Source organism: Xenopus tropicalis, chromosome 4 (genome assembly GCF_000004195.4).
Source record: "Xenopus tropicalis strain Nigerian chromosome 4, UCB_Xtro_10.0, whole genome shotgun sequence".
NCBI lineage: Eukaryota > Metazoa > Chordata > Amphibia > Anura > Pipidae > Xenopus > Xenopus tropicalis.
Genome location: NC_030680.2, coordinates 143,751,164 through 143,775,526, shown reverse-complemented (window position 1 = coordinate 143,775,526; position 24,363 = coordinate 143,751,164). Strand labels below are relative to the sequence as shown.

General features: G+C 46.0%; 1 protein-coding gene across 12 annotated transcripts in view; it reads right to left on the bottom strand.

Annotated features, from left to right (window-relative positions):
• magi1 (membrane associated guanylate kinase, WW and PDZ domain containing 1) overlaps window positions 1-14,353 on the bottom strand; it is a 299,144-nt gene extending 284,791 nt beyond the window's left edge. For 8 of the 12 annotated variants that reach the window (XM_031901227.1, XM_031901231.1, XM_031901229.1 and 5 more), the window contains exon 1: window positions 13,779-14,352. In XM_031901227.1, the coding sequence (XP_031757087.1) occupies window positions 13,779-14,076 (298 nt within the window). In that variant the 5' untranslated portion in view covers window positions 14,077-14,352. Of the gene's footprint in view, window positions 1-13,778 lie in introns of all 12 variants that reach the window. The other 4 variants (XM_031901235.1, XM_031901239.1, XM_031901241.1 and 1 more) reach the window with 1 other exon arrangement.
• Between the last annotated feature and the right edge of the window lie 10,010 nt (window positions 14,354-24,363).

Genomic DNA, 24,363 nt, shown 5'->3' with positions numbered 1-24,363 from the left:
ACAGAGAAAAGGGAATCATTTAACCATTAAATAAACCCAATAGGGCTGTTCTGCCCCCAATAAGGGGTAATTATATCTTAGTTGGGATCAAGTACAGGTACTGTTTTATTATTACAGAGAAAAGGGAATCATTTAACCATTAAATAAACCCAATAGGGCTGTTCTGCCCCCAATAAGGGGTAATTATATCTTAGTTGGGATCAAGTACAGGTACTGTTTTATTATTACAGAGAAAAGGGAATCATTTAACCATTAAATAAACCCAATAGGGCTGTTCTGCCCCCAATAAGGGGTAATTATATCTTAGTTGGGATCAAGTACAGGTACTGTTTTATTATTACAGAGAAAAGGGAATCATTTAACCATTAAATAAACCCAATAGGGCTGTTCTGCCCCCAATAAGGGGTAATTATATCTTAGTTGGGATCAAGTACAGGTACTGTTTTATTATTACAGAGAAAAGGGAATCATTTACCCATTAAATAAACCCAATAGGGCTGTTCTGCCCCAATAAGGGGTAATTATCTCTTAGTTGGGATCAAGTACAGGTACTGTTTTATTATTACAGAGAAAAGGGAATCATTTAACCATTAAATAAACCCAATAGGGCTGTTCTGCCCCCAATAAGGGGTAATTATATCTTAGTTGGGATCAAGTACAGGTACTGTTTTATTATTACAGAGAAAAGGGAATCATTTAACCATTAAATAAACCCAAAATGGCTGTTCTGCCCCCAATAAGGGGTAATTATATCTTAGTTGGGATCAAGTACAAGTACTGTTTTATTATTACAGAGAAAAGGAAATCATTTTTAAAAATTAAAATGATTTGCTTATAATGGAGTTTATGGGAGATGGCCTTTCTGTAATTTGGAACTTTCCAGGTAAGGGATCCAATACCTGTACAAGGAAGAACCACAGCTTTAACCTATAATAAGGATAATGCTACAAACTTGTTCTGTTCAGGCTGAGCTGATCAGTATTCTATGGCCGATTCCATCCCAGTGCTACTGACCTGACCTCCCAAGGCTTCCGGCACAAACAGATGTAGTAACTGGTTTAGCACCTGATAGCGCATGTTAACAAGGATTCCTGAACCCCCAGCTCTTGGCTGTACATTAACAAGGCTTAAGGCCGGCACGGAAAGGGGGAGGTTTCAAACACAATGAACATACAGGTGCAAACCTCCACTTTGTAATGGGTGCCAAACCTCAGCTGGTGTTTAGATCAAAGAACCCGTAAGTGTCGGTTCCAAAAGGTAGAACCATATGCCGCGCACACAGGGACACACCACACTGTTCCCATGATAGGAAGTAGCTCAAAAATGTAATTATTTATTAGAGTAAATCCAAATTCCGCAACTGGGCCAGTAACATACTAGCCAGATGGCAACCAGATGGTTCCTTATATTAGAGTCTGTATGTCAGTCCCAGTATATCTGTTGGACACGTGCAAAGCAAGTATAAATATATTCCCATATCATGTTTATATAATAATATATATATAGTTGAATTAAAAAGCCATTCTGTGTACTTACAAATGCCTCTTTTGCTTCCGCTGTTGGTGGGATGAAGAGCTGAAGATCAGCAACATGCCTGATATACTTACTGTACATGCTGATATTCCCTAACAGTTGTTCCATTATAATAATACAACCTTTAGAATTTCAGCAACAAACAGGTTGCTAGGGTCCAATTTAACCTAGCAACCAGGCAGGGGTTTAAAAGAGAGACAGGAATAGAAGTAATAAAAAGTAACAATAACATTAAAATTGTAGCCTCACAGAGCAATAGTTTTTGGCTGCCGGGGTCAGTGACCCCCCCCCCCTATTTGAAAGCTGGAAAGAGGAAGAAACTATAACAAATAAAAAAGATGACCAATTGAAAACAAAAAGAATGGACTATTCTATAACATAGTAAAAGTCTGGCCAGTCCTACACTCACTCACCCCCGGTCTGGCCAGTCCTACATTCACTCACCCCCGGGCTGGCCAGTCCTACACTCACTCACCCCCGGTCTGGCCAGTCCTACACTCACTCACCCCCGGTCTGGCCAGTCCTACACTCACTCACCCCCGGTCTGGCCAGTCCTACACTCACTCACCCCCGGTCTGGCCAGTCCTACATTCACTCACCCCCGGGCTGGCCAGTCCTACACTCACTCACCCCCGGGCTGGCCAGTCCTACACTCACTCACCCCCGGTCTGGCCAGTCCTACACTCACTCACCCCCGGTCTGGCCAGTCCTACACTCACTCACCCCCGGTCTGGCCAGTCCTACACTCACTCACCCCCGGTCTGGCCAGTCCTACACTCACTCACCCCCAGTCTGGCCAGTCCTACACTCACTCACCCCCAGTCTGGCCAGTCCTACACTCACTCACCCCCGGTCTGGCCAGTCCTACACTCACTCACCCCCAGTCTGGCCAGTCCTACACTCACTCAACCCCGGTCTGGCCCATCCTACACTCACTTTTATCTGATTCATTAATAATTCTACTGCTTCAATATATATTTAATGAAGGGGCTACGTTTTACCTGCAACTTACTTGTTTAAACCCCCCCAATGGCTGCCCTTTTATTGGCCCATTATACTTGTATGTACATCGTTCTCCCTAATGACATTAAGGGGGTCTCTCTCTTTCTGTCCTGCCTTTGAACTAGCCCTGTTTGCCTTCACTTAAGAGGCAACTAGTATGAGCAGCCCGGGACTTTAGTTACAAAATCAACATTTTCTAGTTTATGATGTGACCAACAAGAGACCCCCAGCCTGAGAGTCCTGCAGAGATACATATGCTGTATGATTAGCAGCGAGCAAACAAGACAAATTGTGTGGATCCAGTACAGGGCTTCCCCTGCTGTTTTACAAGTCAAAACACTTAAAGTAGAAATTCCCATTAAAATAATCATTAAACAGCATGTAGACATATGGGACTGCACATAACATTAATTATTAGCAGGTTCTTTACGTTTTCAATATTTTGTTCTGCTGCTGTGACGGAATGCTCTGTAGAATCTTTGTAGAATCTCAGCCATAAAGCAGGGCAGGACTGCTACTTACAATGGGGGGGATCAGATAGGATCTGTGCCACTGTGACAGAATGCTCTGTTATACAGATAGCTAGAATCTCAGCCATAAAGCAGGGCAGGACTGCTGCTTACAATGGGGGGATCAGATAGGATCTGTGCCACTGTGACAGAATGCTCTGTTATACAGATAGCTAGAATCTCAGCCATAAAGCAGGGCAGGACTGCTGCTTACAATGGGGGGATCAGATAGGATCTGTGCCACTGTGACAGAATGCTCTGTTATACAGATAGCTAGAATCTCAGCCATAAAGCAGGGCAGGACTGCTGCTTACAATGGGGGGATCAGATAGGATCTGTGCCACTGTGACAGAATGCTCTGTTATACAGATAGCTAGAATCTCAGCCATAAAGCAGGGCAGCACTGCTGCTTACAATGGGGGGATCAGATAGGATCTGTGCCACTGTGACAGAATGCTCTGTTATACAGATAGCTAGAATCTCAGCCATAAAGCAGGGCAGGACTGCTGCTTACAATGGGGGGGGGATCAGATACGATCTGTGCCACTAACCATTTCTTTACATTCACCTATACAGGAACAAAAATATCCATAATATTTTTAAAAAGAAAATATATTTGTTTACACATACAAGATCATTTGATGATGAACGGTTACCTAGTTGCCAACAAGTCTAAATGACAGTATGAACAGAAAAGAACCTGAATAAAAATACAACCTCAGCATCATCATCATTTATTTATATAGTCCCGGCAGGTTTATCCGGCAATGCAAACATAATAAAACCCCAGCCTCACAATTGGTCGGCGTTCCAGTTACCAGGGTTACTGCTCTCTGTATTGATTGTCTTCCTTTAATGATAGGGAGATCAACATAATTAATCACTAAGCCAAATAACATATAAAAGAGATAAATTATCATCTGGATCAACTGCTGCTATAAAAAGAAAAAGAAAAACAATTACCCCCTAAAGGTCAGGGTATAGGGTTCTGTTTAATGTATTTATTTGCCACACTGTGAACTTATTCCTCCTGTTATAAAATAATCCCAAGCCGAGCGCAGTGGGGCAATAGCGTAAGTAACATACAGAGGCAATGATACATCGTATCCATCATCTAAATTCCATAAAGCCATTACCGACATTCCTAACGCAATCTTCCAATGAATTGGGGGGAGGAAGGGTTGCTAAGCAACCTTATCCCTAGCTGCATGGTTCTTCACCCAGTGCTTGGCCCAAGGAGTTTAATGATGGGGGAGGTTGCCTTACCCTTTATGTTATAGGTATAAGGGGGTAAGCCGAATGCATGGATCTTCCATACCAGGAATTCCGGGAGATTTACTGGGAATGCACGGCATTCAACCTTTCTGTATATATAAAATAGAGGGAAGGCCGGAGAGTGGGCTCCTGTTAAACAAAGGGTGGGGGCTAATAAAGAAGGAATGTCTAAGTGCTGGGAGTTAAAGTTCAACAAAAGCCAAAAGCTTTATGGCAATTTAAAAGCAAGTGGAGCATCCTCAAGTAAGTGGGTTTCCATTCAACAACCACTGAAGCACCCCTTAGTTTAAATAGATCCCCCCAAACTGGGGCCCCATGACAGCAGCCCCCCTCTATATACAGCTCAAGATATTAGGGTAGGGTATCCCACCAATAGAACTCCTGGCTCCGCCTCCCAACTAGCAGCCCATTCTAGAAAGAATAAGGGGTCTTTCCGTAATTTGGATCTCAATACCTTAAGTCTACTAAAAAAATCAATAAAACATTAATTAAACCCAATAGGATTGTTTTGCGTCCAATAAGGGGTAATTATATCTTAGTTGGGATCAATTACAGGTACTGTTTTATTATTACAGAGAAAATGGAATCATTTAACCATTAAATAAACCCAATAGGACTGTTCTGCCCCCAATAAGGGGTAATTATATCTTAGTTGGTATCAAGTACAGGTACTGTTTTATTATTACAGAGAAAAGGGAATCATTTAACCATTAAATAAACCCAATAGGGCTGTTCTGCCCCCAATAAGGGGTAATTATATCTTAGTTGGGATCAAGTACAGGTACTGTTTTATTATTACAGAGAAAAGGGAATCATTTAACCATTAAATAAACCCAATAGGGCTGTTCTGCCCCAATAAGGGGTAATTATATCTTAGTTGGGATCAAGTACAGGTACTGTTTTATTATTACAGAGAAAAGGGAATCATTTAACCATTAAATAAACCCAATAGGGCTGTTCTGCCCCAATAAGGGGTAATTATATCTTAGTTGGGATCAAGTACAGGTACTGTTTTATTATTACAGAGAAAAGGGAATCATTTAACCATTAAATAAACCCAATAGGGCTGTTCTGCCCCCAATAAGGGGTAATTATATCTTAGTTGGGATCAAGTACAGGTACTGTTTTATTATTACAGAGAAAAAGGAAATCAGTTTTAAAATTCCGAATTATTTGATTAAAATGGAGTCTATGGGAGAAAGGCTTTCTGTAATTCGGCGCTTTCTGGATAACGGGTTTCCGGATAAGGAAACCCATACCTGTACTTTATAATCGAGGGCCTAAGCCCATTACTATGCTGGATTAACTATGAAGCATGATCTTAAAGTTACAGCAATAATAATAACAATAACATGATTAAAGGGGAACTTAACCCATAAACCATTGTATATTATGCCACAATCTGTTCTGGGTGAAAAGTGTGGCTTTCACTGCTGTAAATTTCCATATGTACAGCAGCATTTTGCACTGAAAGAATCAGACCCTGAGCTCACTTCTCTCTCTTTAATCTCATGCCCATGTACCGGTGGGCATTTAACTTCAGGTGGTGGTCTACAGATGCTGGAAGGGATCTAACAAGTAAACAGAGGACATGAAAGGTGATATGAGGGACTCAGAGGGAGTCCGGAATGCTTAGGAGAAGGAGCTGCTGTACATGGCAACGTTTACAGCAGCCCTACACTATGAAGGCTATATATACATACATATATATATATATATATAGATAGATTCAGGCTTCACGTGCCATTGTGATTCATAACTATTGTTATCATTATTTAACACACGACTCCCTTTTGCTCCATAAAAATCACTCCCGCTGGTAAGAGCCACAGGACACACACAATGGTTTACATAAATGTCACATTCCTCGAATGCTTTCATCTGTTATGGGGAGTCGATACTATTTCGGCAGGCCTTACCCACTGAGCCATTCCAATCCAACCGCCCCACATCTCTGTAAAGGTTCAAGGCTGCGCGTGTAGAGCTTCGTACAGCGAGTTAAGGGGAAGCTCACCCAAACATTACGGTTTATGGAAAGAAGCGATTTGCAAATGGCCTGGTAGAAAAAAAGCTAATTGAAGAAGAAGATTATTATATTTATTACCCATGTTCAGCATACACACATACACAGCAGATTTTACTACCAAGGCGGTGGCCCAAATCTGACTAATCAGACCCCTTGGCCACTGACTGGATGATAATAGGGGCCTAAGCACGCGCATCAGGAGAGCACCAATGGCCCAATGGAGCCCTTGCCCGACAGCATTAAGTGAACCACTTCCCCCCGGTGCCCTTACAACACATATCCCACCCTCCCTTGGTGATGTCACCAGGCATGTCATAACTTCTTTGGTGATGTCAGTCTATAGTACATCTATCTATGACAACTGACCACTGGAGGGGGCAGGTTGGGTTAGAATACCTAAAACCAGTGGATAAATTGGGCTGGGTTGGGTGTGGGTAGGGAGCTGTGTATGTGGGTCTGACCCATGTGTCACTACTGATCGGGCTGGAGGGTGAAGGGCCCATCGGAGCTAAGTTCCCAGGGGCCCCTGAACCAGCCTTCAAACCCCCTGAGGGGCTCCCACCCCCAGTCCGAACCTGACTACTGACCATATAATTATCTGTATATGGCCAGTTTAGTATGCAGTGCTGTAACTATAAAGGAAGCAAAGTCCACAGGGGCCAGAGGGACAGGGGGGCCTGGGCCATGGGTTCTACTTTGTCTATGGTTATTAGTAATCCCCCCACCCCAGCTGCTCTCTTACCTTATCCAGGTGAGAGTGGGCATGGAGCAGGGAACACAAGCAGGTGTGCCGGGTCCCTCGGAAGATTATTTTGCTGGGGGGCTGCGCCGCGTTGATGTTACATTACTGATAGTCTCATTATATCTACTTTCTGTCTGTCAAATACGTACAGCATCAATTTATCCTATGCCTAATCCTCAGTACAGAATGAAACTGTCAGGGGTAGGAGGCCCCAGTACAGAGTCAGACAAATGACACCCGTGGGGCAGATTTATCAGAATGTGAGTTTAGAGCTTAATATGTAAAAACGCGCCACGTTCTCTTCATTCCTACAGGATTTTTAGTAGCCTATTTATCAATGGGTGAAAGTAAGAGTTCACCCATTGATAAATACACTTCTTAAAATCCCATAGGAATAAATAGAACACGGGTGACTTTTTATTTATTAAGCTCTAAATTCACATTTTAAATCTGCCCCTTGTGTGGTTATATATTTAGGCCGACATAGGATTCTGAGGGAGTCTCGGGCAGTGGTCTCACAGCTCAATAGGTCAAGAGAGCACTGACTGACCATAGCCTCTGACAGCTGGTGGCCTTTAGACCAGGGGTCCCCAACCACCGGTCCGGGGACCGGTGCCGGGCCGTGGGCTGTGCTGAACCGGGCCCAATTACTTGTGATCCCAACTCCCTAATGCATTACACAGCCATGACAATAGCTATGCGAAGCCCAGGAAGATTTCTACTGATTACGAAAAGGACCAAAGTACTTTATTAAGCTATATGTAATAATAATATTAATAGTAAAGTGCATAATATAAAATTTAACTAGCACTAGTTGCGCCGCAGCCCCCATCTCCGGTCCTTGGAAAAATTGTCTTGGCTGAAACCGGTCCGTGGTGCAAAAAAGGTTGGGAACCACTGCTTTAGACTATATATCCCTGATGAACCCACCTAAAGCGTATAACATTTTCACTAAATCTATCTGTTTTTCCATGTGCCCCACCTTTGGTTACACACAGACACCCTGGGGGGAAAGTGATAACAACAGACACCCACACCCCAGCGCCACGCTGAGCCCATCGTGCCTTAGCCGGTTCTCCGCCGATAACAGATGTTTGTGGAATTACGGAATGCAGCAGATGTAATATTATACAGATTTTATTGTTATCATAAAGGGTAACTAGTGACCAAACATTTTTTGGCGTTCCGTGGGTTCACTGGGAGGCCTGTGCCGAGTTCCTGTTCAAAGTCTACTGTGGGAAGCCTGATATGAAATGGCCTTTCACCTGGCGAGGGTGTGCGTCCGCCCATATCACATTCCTCCTCCGAAACCGTCCCCTGCGTTCAGTTTCACAACTGGATAAAGAGAACTCAAACTGAAAAACCTTTATATTCCTCACACGTGGGGCTAGAACGTAATGAGTCTCAAACAGAATACTGGTGAGGCAAATGTGGAATAATAGACCCCAACCAGGCACCTTTCACTTGGGACAACGTGGCCCCCCCGCCCCATGCTCCAGTATATATATAAAGGGGTTGCATGGGCAGAGAAAACAGTGCTGCTATTGTTAACCCCCCGATTACACATCCCCAGGAGTATCTTGTGAGATCAGAATGAAATTTCTTTTGAAGTCGACCAAAGATCCCGGCAACCACATCAAAAGTTCGTCGACTGAAGAGCAAATGCTGTGAAACCACAAAACGTGGCTTTCCGACAAACACAACGCGGGGGGGGGTGGGATTTTATCTCATTGCACATTAACAGTCCGGCTGGAACACATCTTGATTCATTCAGCATTGAGTGATAACGGCGAGAAATTGTTTTATAACAGACAGACCCCAGCAGTCTGTTTATTTATTTGGTTCCCAGTCAGTTAAATTCTATTAATGGAATGCCAGCCGTTTCATCCGAGGACTCTGCGGAGCAATCACAGACTGGACCGGACCCAAATAAGTATAACTGAATTATAACAGACCACACAGTCATAGGGAAAGGGATCTCCAGGTCCAGGGGACATATTCATTTGCCAGAAGTCTATTCCAAGTATTTCAAATACACTATATGGCTAAACAGATCCGGATACATTTATAGGCATAAGTTTTGCGACACTTAGGATAAAGTGCCATTTCCTTAGTTGGCACAGTAACTGCCGAGTTCCCAATGCAATGCCAGCACAAGAACTAGGAAGTGTTGGGTTTTATGGGTGATTAATAGCAAACAACTGTTACATCACTAAGCACATTGCCATGCCTTGGCTGGTATGGTGTTACAGCACCGTCACTGGATATTGGCACGACTGGAATTTTGCCATCTGCCGGTTTTTAAGACAAAGCTGGGTTTGGAAGATGCCAGAACACCAGCTGTCTGTATGCATAATGCCAGGTTTGGTGGGGAGGCAAATAGGGATGGGGCTATCCTCCATGTTTTGGGACAGAGCCCCTGGTTCCTATAAAGCTACAGGGTACAAAAGCATTCCCGACAAGTCCAATCAGCACAATAATTTCCCCATGCACAAACCCAGGTCCATACAGAATGGGTTGCTGAGATGGAGATGTGTGGAAGAACGTGACTGGCCTACATAGAGCGCTGACCTCAACCTATTTAAACCCCAGTGGGATGAATTACAACATCGTTTTGAGCAAGTCCCATTCTCCCAACATCTGTGCCCAACCTCTTTTATGCATATCAATTGCAGCACATCCAACCCAGGGTTGCTACCTGTCCAGTTTTAATAGGAGCTGTGAGGTTCAAAACTGCCTGCCCAGTTTTCCAAAGAAGGAAATCCATACAGGATTCTCCTTGTGTCATCAGACCCATCCCTGAGGTCACAAGTCCCACTACTGTGACATCACCACCCGATCCCCGTGACAACACCGCCTATGCCTTAGCAATGCATATGCCTTCCCACTGGCAATTCACACTATTGCCAGTGGGAAGACATATCAGGGAGATCAGTTGTTTGCAGTAGCAAAGACTTATCACGGGCGACAAATCTCCCCATGGGCCATAAGCCTAAAGGTGGCAACCCTAACCAAACCAACCCAACCCCAAGCTCAAAGATCTATTGGAAAGCCTTCCTAGAATAGTAGAGGCTGTTCTAGCAGCAAAATGAAGACCTTCTTCATAAGCCTAAAGGTGGCAACCCTAACTAACCCAACCCCAAACTCAAACATCTATTGGAAAGCCTTCCTAGAAGAGTAGAGGCCGTTCTAGCAGCAAAATGAGGACCTACTTCATATTAGTACCCTTGGTTTTAGGAATGAGAAGTTGGTCAGGCAAGTGTCCAAATACTTTGGCTATATAGTTTACTATTGAATAAACCAAATAAAATTAGCAAACTCAGTACATGTCATTCATGTCAGTCATTTAATGCCCACCTACTGACAGTTAAACACTATTCCCATACAGGTGAATGCTGGAGTTGCCATAACAGGAGCACAGGTAACCGCAATACAAACACAAACAGACACATTTTGGGGCACAATGAGCAGTCGCAGGGGGTTTGTCCATCTGATTTTTTCCCCCCCAGCCTCCAGTCTTCGTTCCCAGCAGTCAGAAGGTGTCGGAAAGCACTCGGATGGAGCGCAGCTGCACTGGGAAGCAAGAAGGACTTGTGACCCTTTCACACTCTACTTGGTTTTGTTTGTACAGCGGATCCATATTAATTCTTTGGAACCAGAGAGGGAGAGACGTTTGGGGTCACTGACCCTTCCCTATCGCACACCCAGCACTTTGTTTACTTAACCCAAGAGCCAATAATCACAAGCCAACCAAAAAGATTGTTTATTGTCAAGCGACCCATACCCCATAAAACTCAGGAAAGCAAATTTATAAAGGGGAACTAAAGGTTCATATTATTACGCCTTTGTTACTTTTCAATTTCATTTGTTTACACAAGCTTTAACAGCCCTATTATTCTGAATTCTATGTATAATAACGCTGTCACCGGCAGTTTCTATTGAAACAAATGGCAGGACGTTGGGACAAGCACCCAAACTGGGCCCTATGTTCACTGACATCAGGTGGGTACAGGGGCTACTACAGAGGGTGGGCTTCCAAGATTCCATTGGCCGTGAAGTGGGTGGGCTTTGCAAGTAGTGGGTGGGCCTTGCAAGTAGTGGGTGGTGCCTATTAGGGCTACAAAATACTTGTTGCAAGGGTCCAGGTAACAGGTGAAGTAATAACTGCCTCCCCCAGGGGGGGGGGGGAAGAGCCCTCCTTTTACAGTAATATAGGGTCCCATGATTACTGATCGTGGCTCTGCATAAGCCTAAAGGCAATAGTCAACGGGCCGATTAGTAGCCGGCGACCGCTGGCAACTAATCTGAAACCAGAAATGCCTGCAATTCACTTTATTTCATGTGGAAAGGCATCTCTGGCAGATTAGTCGCCTGTGGTAGCCAAGATTTAACCAGGGGCTACTAATCTCCATGTGGGCCATCACCCTAAGGGTGAAGACACACGGAGCTACTAGTAGCAGCTACTTGTCACGGCTACTAAAATAGACAATGCTGAACATTTATTGATAACTGTTTCTACGTGTATTTTACCAGAGGCAATTCTCAGTATTGTCTATGGGAGTATATTTTCTGGAGTTTAGTAGCTGCGAAAAAGTAGCTGCTACTAGTAGCTCTGTGTGTCTTCACCCTAAAAGATTGGGGTTTTTCTCTTACCTCTTGCACTCTCATAACTAGCTTAAACCTCCAAAAGCAGCAGTGCCGTGAAGCAAAACAAACCTTTCAGATAAAGTATTTGATCCTCATTTATAACCCAGTCTGTATCTACTGTAGAATCTCTGCCATAAAGCAAAACAAAACTGCTGGTTTTTTTCCCAGGCAGGTTATGGAAACAATAGCCACGGAGAAACACGTCACTGTGCCAAAGTCACAAAAACTTTTTCTTTTGAATATTACATAATTCTGCGTATTGTTTCCAGGTATGTGCCGACACCTTTGAAGCCCTTTAGCATTTAATGAGGCCTTTCATACAGTCGGGCTAATGGTAAAGCCAGTGACTCCATTCTCACAGATCAGAAAGCCAAGGTGCGCTTAGTGTGTCACGTCTAGAACACAAATATTGACACAGGAATGTTTTCCACCACGCTAATGCGAGCACAATACGACCCAACATTTATATATAAGCAACGCGCGCAATAAACCGAATCACATGGGGCTGCTGGGCGAATGAATGCAGGCGTGAATGTGAATATGAACAATATCCAAATGCATTGATTGGCTTCAGAACACTAGTTCTCACTAAAATAACAGGAAAAAAGGTAATTTTATAAATAGCAGGTTTTACTGGAAATATCAGCAATGATAAATCTAAGGGAGATTCCCCAAACGCATTCCACTATATTCCAGCGGAACGACTTCTACGCTACATTATTCATAGAGTGCGCCGAGTGCCTTATTGCCCCCGAGGTGATACATTGTATCCGTGTGTATAAGCAAACACGAGGCTGTTACCAGGATCTAATACAAGGGTACAGGGTAGGAATGTTATTATCCAGTGGCCGGGGGGGCAAATTTAATTCCAATAGCCGACCGGCTAACTGGGCAGAACTTGATGATATACAGGACCTTATCAGCACACAGAGTGCCATGTTCTGCAAATAGTACTCCTGCCCACGGTCAGGGGGGGTTGGAATAGAATGGAAATATAACCTGATAATACCGATAGGGGGACGTCCAACTACAAATCCCATCAGCCACTGAGGCTTCAGGTGTTAGTGGGAGTTATGACAGCTGGAGGGCCACAGGGTCTGACTAGGGTCCCTGAACTCCTTCCTATGTAAACAAAATAGTGCGTGTGTATATCACCATGACAAACACGTACGATATATCTGGTCACGTGGCCGGCTGAAGGCAAGAGGGTGGCTAGTGGAAGAGAAAGTACAAGCACATTGATAGTGACTAGCTGACGGTCTCTAACGTAAACATGTTGTTGGCCAGCAGGCCGCCAGTTAATGAGTGAATGGCCAACTGATAAGGAGTTTGCGGCCTAAAGAAGATGGGTTAGTGGCCAGTTTGTCAAGTGATTATTTAACAACCAGGTGACCAGCTAACAGCTAGGCAGCAAGTAGCCAGGAGGCTATCACTAAGCTAGTAAGAGGCCACTTGATGACTAGTTGCCAGGACACAAATGACAAGCTCATGTAAACAATGTGTGATTAGGTAAGTAATGACTATGTAATAACAACTGCTAATTATATAGTGATAAATTAATACTTATTGACGTGACAAGCCAGATGGTCAGTTGCTGGCCAGCCAAGTAATAAGGTGACCAATGGAACAGCGAGTTAGCAGGTGGCTCTGGCCGATGAAAAGCGACCCAGGGACTAGTGTGCAGTTGGGGGATAGGTAGCCAGAAACTGGCAAAAGGCTAGGAGACCAATTGGTGGCTAGGAGACCAATTGGTGGCTAAGTGACCAGGCAATGGCCACATAGTGACCAGTCAATTGCCACATAGGGCGCAGGTTGCCAACTGAGCAGGTGAAAGAAGTAGCCCAACAGCTAAACAGGTAGCCCAACAGCTAAACACGTAGCCCAACAGCTAAACAGGTAGCCCAGTGACCAGCTAAACAGGTAGCCCAGTGACCAGCTAAACAGGTAGCCCAGTGACCAGCTAAACAGGTAGCCCAGTGACCAGCTAAACAGGTAGCCCAGTGACCAGCTAACCAGGTGACCCCTAGTGGCCCCTCCCCCTTACCTTGTCTGACAGCAGTGATGGGGACAGGCTGCTTGCTGTTCCGGACCAGTTCCAGTACATCGTATCGCGGTAATCCAGAGACGGGCACCCCGGCCACCTCCAGCAGTAACTCCCCCTCGGCCAGCTCGCCATCGCTGCACCTCAGCCCCTCAGCCGCCCCCCCCAGGTACAGGAACTCCCCATCCTCCGCGCCCCCCAGCACCGGCAGCCCCGGCTCCCCCGGCTCCCCCACACAGCTCACAGCGCAGCGGTGCACTCGGCTGCTCCAGTGGTTCTTCTTCTGAATGACTTTGGCCATGCTGAGCCCCCGGCAGCCCCCCGGCTGCACTCACACTGCCGCCCCCCGGTCACATTCAAGCCATCCCAAGGCAAACTTTGTATCCCGGCAGCCCCCGCCTTTATCCTCTCATACTGAGCCCACAAAGTTTCCCTCTGGCCGGGAAGGAGGCAGCCGGGAAGGGGGCAGCGCCGGCCGCTTCCTGCTCTCACTTCCTCACTCTCCGGGAGACACTGATACAAAGTATCCGCTCTCTTCCCATTCCATCCCGGGCAGGGCAGCCTCCGAGCCGAGCCGCGCCGCGCATGCGCAACACTCACCTTCCCTCCCCTCCAGCGCTCAGTAAGAATCCCAACCTGTGGCTCTGGCTGGGCAGGAACTGCAACTCCCAGGATCCCCTTACGGCCAGCTCTGGGCGGAGCAGGAAAGCTACTCATTATAGCGCACCTTAATCTATTTTGGGGGTTGGTAATTTCTTCTGATTGACAAAGAACAGCAAAGAGAAACCTTAACTCTGGGATATGCGGTCCCCAGCCTTCCAGCTACTGAACTACAACTCCCACTTCGGCTTTAAATAGAGCTCAGTCACAGATTATAATTTCCAGACATAGAGCAGCAGCTTGTTGTTTTCTTGTGATTTAAGTTGGACTGGGGCTGTGGGATAGCAGGTATAGTAGGGAGAGATGGTGCCTATAGTAGCAATGGGGGGATAATAGCCTCTGGGAAGGGACTGGGGCTGTGGGATAGCAGGTATAGTAGGGAGAGATGGTGCCTATAGTAGCAGTGGGATAATAGCCTCTGGGAAGGGACTGGGGCTGTGGGATAGCAGGTATAGTAGGGAGAGACGGTGCCTATAGTAGCAGTGGGGGGATAATAGCCTCTGGGAAGGGACTGGGGCTGTGGGATAGCAGGTATAGTAGGGAGAGATGGTGCCTAAAGTAGCAGTGGGGGGATAATAGCCTCTGGGAAGGGACTGGGGCTGTGGGATAGCAGGTATAGTAGGGAGAGATGGTGCCTATAGTAGCAGTGGGGGGATAATAGCCTCTGGGAAGGGACTGGGGCTGTGGGATAGCAGGTATAGTAGGGAGAGATGGTGCCTATAGTAGCAGTGGGGGGATAATAGCCTCTGGGAAGGGACTGGGGGCTGTGGGATAGCAGGTATAGTAGGGAGAGATGGTGCCTATAGTAGCAGTGGGGGGATAATAGCCTCTGGGAAGGGACTGGGGCTGTGGGATAGCAGGTATAGTAGGGAGAGATGGTGCCTATAGTAGCAGTGGGGGGATAATAGCCTCTGGGAAGGGACTGGGGCTGTGGGATAGCAGGTATAGTAGGGAGAGATGGTGCCTATAGTAGCAGTGGGGGGATAATAGCCTCTGGGAAGGGACTGGGGCTGTGGGATAGCAGGTATAGTAGGGAGAGATGGTGCCTATAGTAGCAGTGGGGGGATAATAGCCTCTGGGAAGGGACTGGGGGCTGTGGGATAGCAGGTATAGTAGGGAGAGATGGTGCCTATAGTAGCAGTGGGGGGATAATAGCCTCTGGGAAGGGACTGGGGCTGTGGGATAGCAGGTATAGTAGGGAGAGATGGTGCCTATAGTAGCAGTGGGGGGATAATAGCCTCTGGGAAGGGACTGGGGCTGTGGGATAGCAGGTATAGTAGGGAGAGATGGTGCCTATAGTAGCAGTGGGGGGATAATAGCCTCTGGGAAGGGACTGGGGCTGTGGGATAGCAGGTATAGTAGGGAGAGATGGTGCCTATAGTAGCAGTGGGGGGATACTAGCCTCTGGGAAGGGACTGGGGCTATGGGATAGCAGGTATAGTAGGGAGAGATGGTGCCTATAGTAGCAGTGGGGGGATAATAGCCTCTGGGAAGGGACTGGGGCTGTGGGATAGCAGGTATAGTAGGGAGAGATGGTGCCTATAGTAGCAGTGGGGGGATAATAGCCTCTGGGAAGGGACTGGGGCTGTGGGATAGCAGGTATAGTAGGGAGAGATGGTGCCTATAGTAGCAGTGGGGGGATAATAGCCTCTGGGAAGGGACTGGGGCTGTGGGATAGCAGGTATAGTAGGGAGAGATGGTGCCTATAGTAGCAGTGGGATAATAGCCTCTGGGAAGGGACTGGGGCTGTGGGATAGCAGGTATAGTAGGGAGAGATGGTGCCTATAGTAGCAGTGGGATAATAGCCTCTGGGAAGGGACTGGGGCTGTGGGATAGCAGGTATAGTAGGGAGAGATGGTGCCTATAGTAGCAGTGGGGGGATAATAGCCTCTGGGAAGGGACTGGGGCTGTGGGATAGCAGGTATAGTAGGGAGAGATGGTGCCTATAGTAGCAGTGGGGGATAATAGCCTCTGGGAAGGGACTGGGGCTGTGGGATAGCAGGTATAGTAGGGAGAGATGGTGCCTATAGTAGCAGTGGGGGGATAATAGCCTCTGGGAAGGGACTGGGGCTGTGGGATAGCAGGTATAGTAGGGAGAGATGGTGCCTATAGTAGCAGTGGCGGATAATAGCCTCTGGGAAGGGACTGGGGCTGTGGGATAGCAGGTATAGTAGGGAGAGATGGTGCCTATAGTAGCAGTGGGGGGATAATAGCCTCTGGGAAGGGACTGGGGCTGTGGGATAGCAGGTATAGTAGGGAGAGATGGTGCCTATAGTAGCAGTGGGGGGATAATAGCCTCTGGGAAGGGACTGTGGCTGTGGGATAGCAGGTATAGTAGGGAGAGATGGTGCCTATAGTAGCAGTGGGGGGATAATAGCCTCTGGGAAGGGACTGGGGCTGTGGTATAAGAGGTGAAGCAGTTGGGATAGTAGCAGGTTACACTATTACACTTTATATCAGTATATCAAGCCCCCGTAGGTGGACTATACCATCCCACTTTCCAGGGTCGGACTGGGCCAGTGGAAAAAAACCCAGTGGGCCCCACTGGCCAAGCCCGATCCCTGCTGGGCACTCCCCCAGGCTGCTGATCTCCCTCCCCCAACGTGCTGAAGGTAAGTTCAGGGGGGTGGCGGGGATCCCTGGGGCAGTAGACCCGGTGTGCCCTGCACCCCCCAGACCCTGCCACTTTCAGCTGGAGGGGACAAATTGCCATTAAACTAGACAAGTGCTGTGGGATGTGACCTTCTCGTGTAAGTTCCAGTTCATATGTAACAGACACATCAATATTCTGTACATTCCATGACCCGGCACCCTCTCATGCACTTTCACTGTTGCACTTTCCGCAGTCCATTCCAGTAATGATTGACGTTTCTGCTATAAAAAGATTTCCCACAATCCCTTTTAAAGGGACAGTACCTGGTAAACTAGCAGTTGTCTCACAATTCATCAAGTCTACAAAATCTAAAATGCCCTTTTTTTTTTTTATTTTTTAATGTGTAGGAACAACATGAAATGTTACACTTTTTTGGGGGGCACCCAACTCTGTTCCTACATCCTGGGTGCCACATATCAGAGGGCTTAAAAAGGGCAGTTCATCTTTAACTTAACTTTTAGTATGTTATACAATGGCCAATTCTAAGCAACTTTTAAACTGATCTTCATTATGCATTTGTTATAGCTTCAAATTATTTGCCGCCTTCTTCCAACTCTTTGCAGTTTTTAAATGGAGGTCACTGACCCCGACAGCGAAAAAACGATTGCTCTGTGAGGCTATAGTTTTATTATTAGTGTTACTTTTTGTAACTTTCTTTTCTATTCAGGCACTCTCCTATTCATATATCAGTCTCTCACCCAAACCACTCCCTGGTTGCTAAGGTAACTTGGACCCTAGCAACCAAATAACTGCTGAAACTCCAGAATGGAAAGCTCCTGAACTGAATCTAAAAAACTCCAAATAATAAAAAATGAAGACCAATTGCAATAATCTCTCTCTATACCATATCTCAAAGGTGAATAACCCATTTAACTATGAGAGATACAATAATGGAACAGAGTAAAATCAAGTGAAGGGGGAAAGTCTCTATTGTTTCCAATAGAAAATACACTGAACATTAAATAAGAGTTCCCACTGGACCACAGCATCCACAGAGCTTAGTGGTGTTGTCAAAAGTGTCCCAAATTTATGGTGCAGACTCACCAGCCAATCATGACTTTATATGCAATAAATCATGGAGACGCATCCATGATAAAAATTCTCTGCATTATTTGCCTATGAGTTGCTACGCATGGCGCTGCTGTATGCTGCCTTGTATAGAATATACGACAAAAGCGATCAGGCCCGGACTGGCAATCTGTGGCTAATGGCAGAGGGGCTGCTGTAAGATGCCATAGACCAGGGGTCTTCAGACTTTTTAAACAGGGGGCCAGTTCACGGTCCCTCAGACTGTTGGGGGGGCCCCCGCTGGATACGTCATTAGCGTCAGCTGGTGGGATGCGGTGATGTGACACTCTGGGGCTGAGGGCCACGCTGGGGCAGACAGGTTGTAGCCAGGGGTGGCGGGGACCCTGTAAAAAGACCTTGGGGGGCCGTATGTGACCCATAGTATGAGGACTCCTGCCATAGACTGCTGGGGGGGGAGCTATTTGGGCCTCTGTGTACTTGAGATGCCAAGGCCTATTTTAAATCCCAATGTGGGTCTGAAAGTGATTCACTTAATAGACCTGTAGCTCCCTGTTGTACCCAGGGCTGGCCTTAGGCACAGGGTCGGACTTAGGTAGGACAAAGGTACCTCAAAGGCACCCCTAACTCCCCCTGTCCGACATCCTCACCTGAATGCGTATATGTGAAACGAGGACATCGGCGGCCAGGGGAAGCAGCAACAGGGTCAATTCTGGGCTGCTGGGGCCCACCGGGTATCTTCCCGGGGTCCTGGCAGCCCAGTCCAACCTTGCTTAGGCAGATTGAACGTTTTGGGTCCAGTTAGGCCGCACACCTATAGGGGTCCCCCACATACCTCCCGATAGTGACTGCCCCTGTGGAGTTCTCAGCACAGTCTCCCCCCTTATTATATAAATTGCACCCCCAGGTGCAGCAGCAGGTTGCATTGGGTTCTGAGGTTCCGCATTGGAACGAATGGGCTGCATTAACTCACGCATTCCCTGGGGGTAGAACCCAAAAAACACCGCAGGGGAAAACAGTACAAAACCCTCGTCTATAAGAGCCACGAGACGTGGCATCCGCAGGAACAGATCATTCCCTGACTATTGACTTTGGACTTGGTTGAGTCTCATAAAACAATGAGCGGTTTGAAGATCCTTCTGTTTCCTTTAATTGCTCTTTTAATTAAGGTATCTACTGTTAATTAAAGGCCATCTTCTACCTGCACAATCGCCGTAGTATCCAACCAATGGGACACAATACTGGTATTTTATCAGGGCACAAAGAGAAGTCTGTTCCTAATGAGGAGCCACAATCATTTCCAAGGCGGGTGGGTAACTAACTGCTCTGTTGGGTCAGAGGGTAATTTCCTTCCCACCATTAGGGACAGGGAGTATGCGTTAGGGAAGATTGGGGAGGGGGCGTAGTACATGCCAAAATAATCTTTGTAAAGGTCACTGCAGTTTATCCTTGAAAACCTATCACCCTGATTGGCAGTTTGGGTTGTAATTATTTTGGGGCTGAAGATTGTCTTATTAAATACAAAGCCAGTTTAAACAAACGATGCCCCCCCCCCCCCCCCATCATAATCAGCACACAGAGACTCACAGCATAGACACACTGATACACACACACACACTGATACACACACACACTGATACACACACACTGATACACACACACACAGCAGAACATGGATATATATACGAGTGCACATACAGTCAGCCTATAGCTTAGTATCCCCCAGCTTATACATACAGGATAATGAATTCTGAGTAGTATCTATAGTACCCTTGTCAGCATACAGTTTACTATCCCCCAGCTTATACATACAGGGAAATTTGCTCTGAGTAGTATCTATAGAACCCTTGTTAGCATTATAGCTCAGTATCCCCTATCTTACATATACAGGACAATTTGCTTGCTCTGAATTGTATCTATAGTACCGGCATTTAGCTCAGTATCCACCAGTTTCAAGTAGTATCTATAGTACCCTTTTTGGCCTATAGCTCAGTATCCCCCCAACTTGTACATACTGGACAATATGCTCTGAGTAGTATCTATAGTATTCTTGCCAGCATATAGGTCAGTATCCCCCAGCTTGTGCTCTGAGTAGTATCTATAGAACCCTTGTTGGCCTATAGCTCAGTATCCCCCAGCTTATACATACTGGACAATATGCTCTGAATTGTATCAATAGTATTCTTGTCAGCATATAGCTCAGTATCCCCCAGCTTATACATACTGGACAATATGCTCTAAATTGTATCAATAGTATTCTTGTCAGCATATAGCTCAGTATCCCCCAGCTTATTCATACTGGACAATATGCTCTGAATAGTATCAATAGTATTCTTGTCAGCATATAGCTCAGTATCCCCCAACTTATTCATACTGGACAATATGCTCTGAATAGTACCTGTAGTATTCTTGCCAGCATAAAGGTCAATATCCCCCAACTTGTGCTCTGAGTAGTATCTATAGAACCCTTGTTGGCCTATAGCTCAGTTTCCCCCAGCTTACATACTGGACAATGTGCTCTGAGTAGTATCTATAGTAGTCTTGCCAGCATATAGGTCAGTATCCCTCAACTTGTGCTCTGAGTAGTATCTATAGTACCCTTGTTGGCCTATGGCTCAGTATCCCCCAGCTTATACATACTGGACAATATGCTCTGAATAGTATCTATAGTAGTCTTGCCAGCATATAGGTCAGTATCCCTCAACTTGTGCTCTGAGTAGTATCTATAGTACCCTTGTTGGCCTATAGCTCAGTTTCCCCCAGCTTATACATACTGGACAATGTCCTTTGAATAGTATCTATAGTATCGGCCTATAGCTCAGTTTCTCCAATCTTATACATACTGGACAATATGCTCTGAATATAATCTATAGTATTCTTGCCAGCATATAGGTCAGTATCCCCCAGCTTGTGCTCTGAGTAGTATCTATAGATCCCTTGTTGGCCTATAGCTCAGTATCCCCCAGCATATACATACAGGACAATGTGCTCTGAGTAGTATCTTTAGTAGCCTTGTTGGGTACGCATGTATACATGGAAGTGTGCTCTAAGTAATTTATATAATGGCAGTACTTCTATACTGCAGTTGAAGAATTATCTATAATACCAATGCCATTATATAATACTCTTACTATTTTCTCTAATCTCCTTGCCAGTACATAGTGCTAACCAACTATGATCTGATGAACCACTTTGTAATGAGTAAAGCACTCAGGCCTGAGACTCCATGTCTGATGTCATATTACTCCGCCATGGTTACCCCTAGCAACAGATTCCTGAAACACAATTAAAAACGCCTGTGGGCACATACATTTATAAAAGAGAAATTATTGATTGGTACGGGTACAGCCAGAGTAATATATATTGATGTGTTTGTGAATCTTCTCATGAGATGCTTATCCCCAAACTGTTGCATTTCTTTTAGAATCTAAACACCAGGGGGCGCTGTTTCATAGGATCTTTAGATGATATACCCCATTTATATAATAATTAGTAGCCAGTAGCGCAACACCGACTCGTAATGGAATGAACTCAAGAGCGCAGATAAAAAGCCTTTGCTTTTATGGGTTCCTGAACATGTACAGACTAATGAGGTGGATGTGCAGGCTGATTATAAATAGGGTATGTTTTTCCCTTTTAGCCGGATCAATGGCTTTTTTTCATCCCAAGCGGCTACAGCAAATAATCCCCTGTTATGGCTTCCTACAAATGTGAGTTCATTTATATGCTATAACGGCCACAAACTCAATTGGAAATAGTTTGCACAAAAGCACAATTAATTAGTGAAATGGCCAGCAGCGTGCCAATAGGCATTAAAATGTTCTCAGTCAATTTGCAGTGCAATAGATTCCGTGCGGGGGGGCTCTTAATCCCCCCATTGCACAGAATGGTTTGCCCATATGAAGTGCAAAGAAGATAGGGGTCATCATTTTTTCTTATCGTTTTCCCAGGCTTGTAGAACAAAGGGGAATTCTATCAGACTGGAGGGGAAATCATATAGGGGCATTATGATTAACCTCTAGTATGAGGCAGACATTGATACAGTGACTCAATTTGCAATATTTGTATTGTATTAGTTTACAGAAATGCAAAATACTGAGTGGTCCCTTTGGATCCCAATGCTAGATTTGTATTGTTAGTCTTAATTTATATCTCTTATGTTTCTATGTACATCCTTTCCTATTTGTCTCTTAGCCTGCCACTCAGAATGACAAACTGGTTGCTAGGACACTTTGGACCCAAAAACTACCAGAAATATGTAAATAACCCCTATAGTAACCCTTTATATTTAGCAGATGAGCACTCTGAGATATCAGACAGAACCCACACACATACAGATTTCAACCAACCTCATGTTATAAGGCTGATAATGATCGAGTCCTGGGTAAATTTGTCTCCACACTAAATGGTAACATGAAATAAGGTTTCAGGTGGAGCAGGGACTGATGGGAATGTGATAGGGACCTTAGATTGTAAGCTCACTGGGGCAGGGACTGATGGGAATGTGATAGGGACCTTAGATTGTAAGCTCCACTGGGGCAGGGACTGATGGGAATGGGATAGGGACCTTAGATTGTAAGCTCCACTGGGGCAGGGACTGATGGGAATGGGATAGGGACCTTAGATTGTAAGCTCACTGGGGCAGGGACTGATGGGAATGTGATAGGGGCCTTAGATTGTAAGCTCACTGGGGCAGGGGCTGATGGGAATGGGATAGGGACCTTAGATTGTAAGCTTACTGGGGCAGGGACTGATGGGAATGTGATAGGGACCTTAGATTGTAAGCTCACTGGGGCAGGGACTGATGGGAATGTGATAGGGACTTTAGATTGTAAGCTTACTGGGGCAGGGACTGATGGGAATGTGATAGGGACCTTAGATTGTAAGCTTACTGGGGCAGGGACTGATGGGAATGTGATAGGGACCTTAGATTGTAAGCTCACTGGGGCAGGGACTGATGGGAATGTGATAGGGACCTTAGATTGTAAGCTTACTGGGGCAGGGACTGATGGGAATGTGATAGGGACCTTAGATTGTAAGATCACTGGGACAGGGACTGATGGGAATGGGATAGGGGCCTTAGATTGTAAGCTCACTGGGGCAGGGACTGATGGGAATGTGATAGGGACCTTAGATTGTAAGCTTCACTGGGGCAGGGACTGATGGGAATGTGATAGGGGCCTTAGATTGTAAGCTCCACTGGGGCAGAGACTGATGGGAATGTGATAGGGACCTTAGATTGTAAGCTTACTGGGGCAGGGATTGAAGGGAATGTGATAGGGACCTTAGATTGTAAGCTCACTGGGGCAGGGACTGATGGGAATGTGATAGGGACCTTAGATTGTAAGCTCACTGGGGCAGGGATTGAAGGGAATGTGATAGGGACCTTAGATTGTAAACTCACTGGGGCAGGGACTGATGGGAAGTGATAAGGACCTTAGATTGTAAGCTTCACTGGGGCAGGGACTGATGGGAATGTGATAGGGGCCTTAGATTGTAAGCTCCACTGGGGCAGAGACTGATGGGAATGTGATAGGGACCTTAGATTGTAAGCTTACTGGGGCAGGGATTGAAGGGAATGTGATAGGGACCTTAGATTGTAAGCTCACTGGGGCAGGGACTGATGGGAATGTGATAGGGACCTTAGATTGTAAGCTCACTGGGGCAGGGATTGAAGGGAATGTGATAGGGACCTTAGATTGTAAACTCACTGGGGCAGGGACTGATGGGAAGTGATAAGGACCTTAGATTGTAAGCTCCCTGGGGCAGGGATTGAAGGGAATGTGATAGGGACCTTAGATTGTAATCTCAGCTGGGGCAGGGATTGATGGGAATGTGATAGGGACCTTAGATTGTAAGCTCACTGGGGCAGGGACTGATGGGAATGGGATAGGGACCTTAGATTGTAAGCTCACTGGGGCAGGGACTGATGGGAATGTGATAAGGACCTTAGATTGTAAGCTCCCTGGGGCAGGGATTGAAGGGAATGTGATAGGGACCTTAGATTGTAATCTCAGCTGGGGCAGGGACTGATGGGAATGGGATAGGGACCTTAGATTGTAAGCTCACTGGGGCAGGGACTGATGGGAATGGGATAGGGACCTTAGATTGTAAGCTCACTGGGGCAGGGACTGATGGGAATGTGATAGGGACCTTAGATTGTAAGCTCACTGGGGCAGGGGCTGATGGGAATGTGATAGGGACCTTAGATTGTAAGCTCACTGGGGCAGGGACTGATGGGAATGTGAT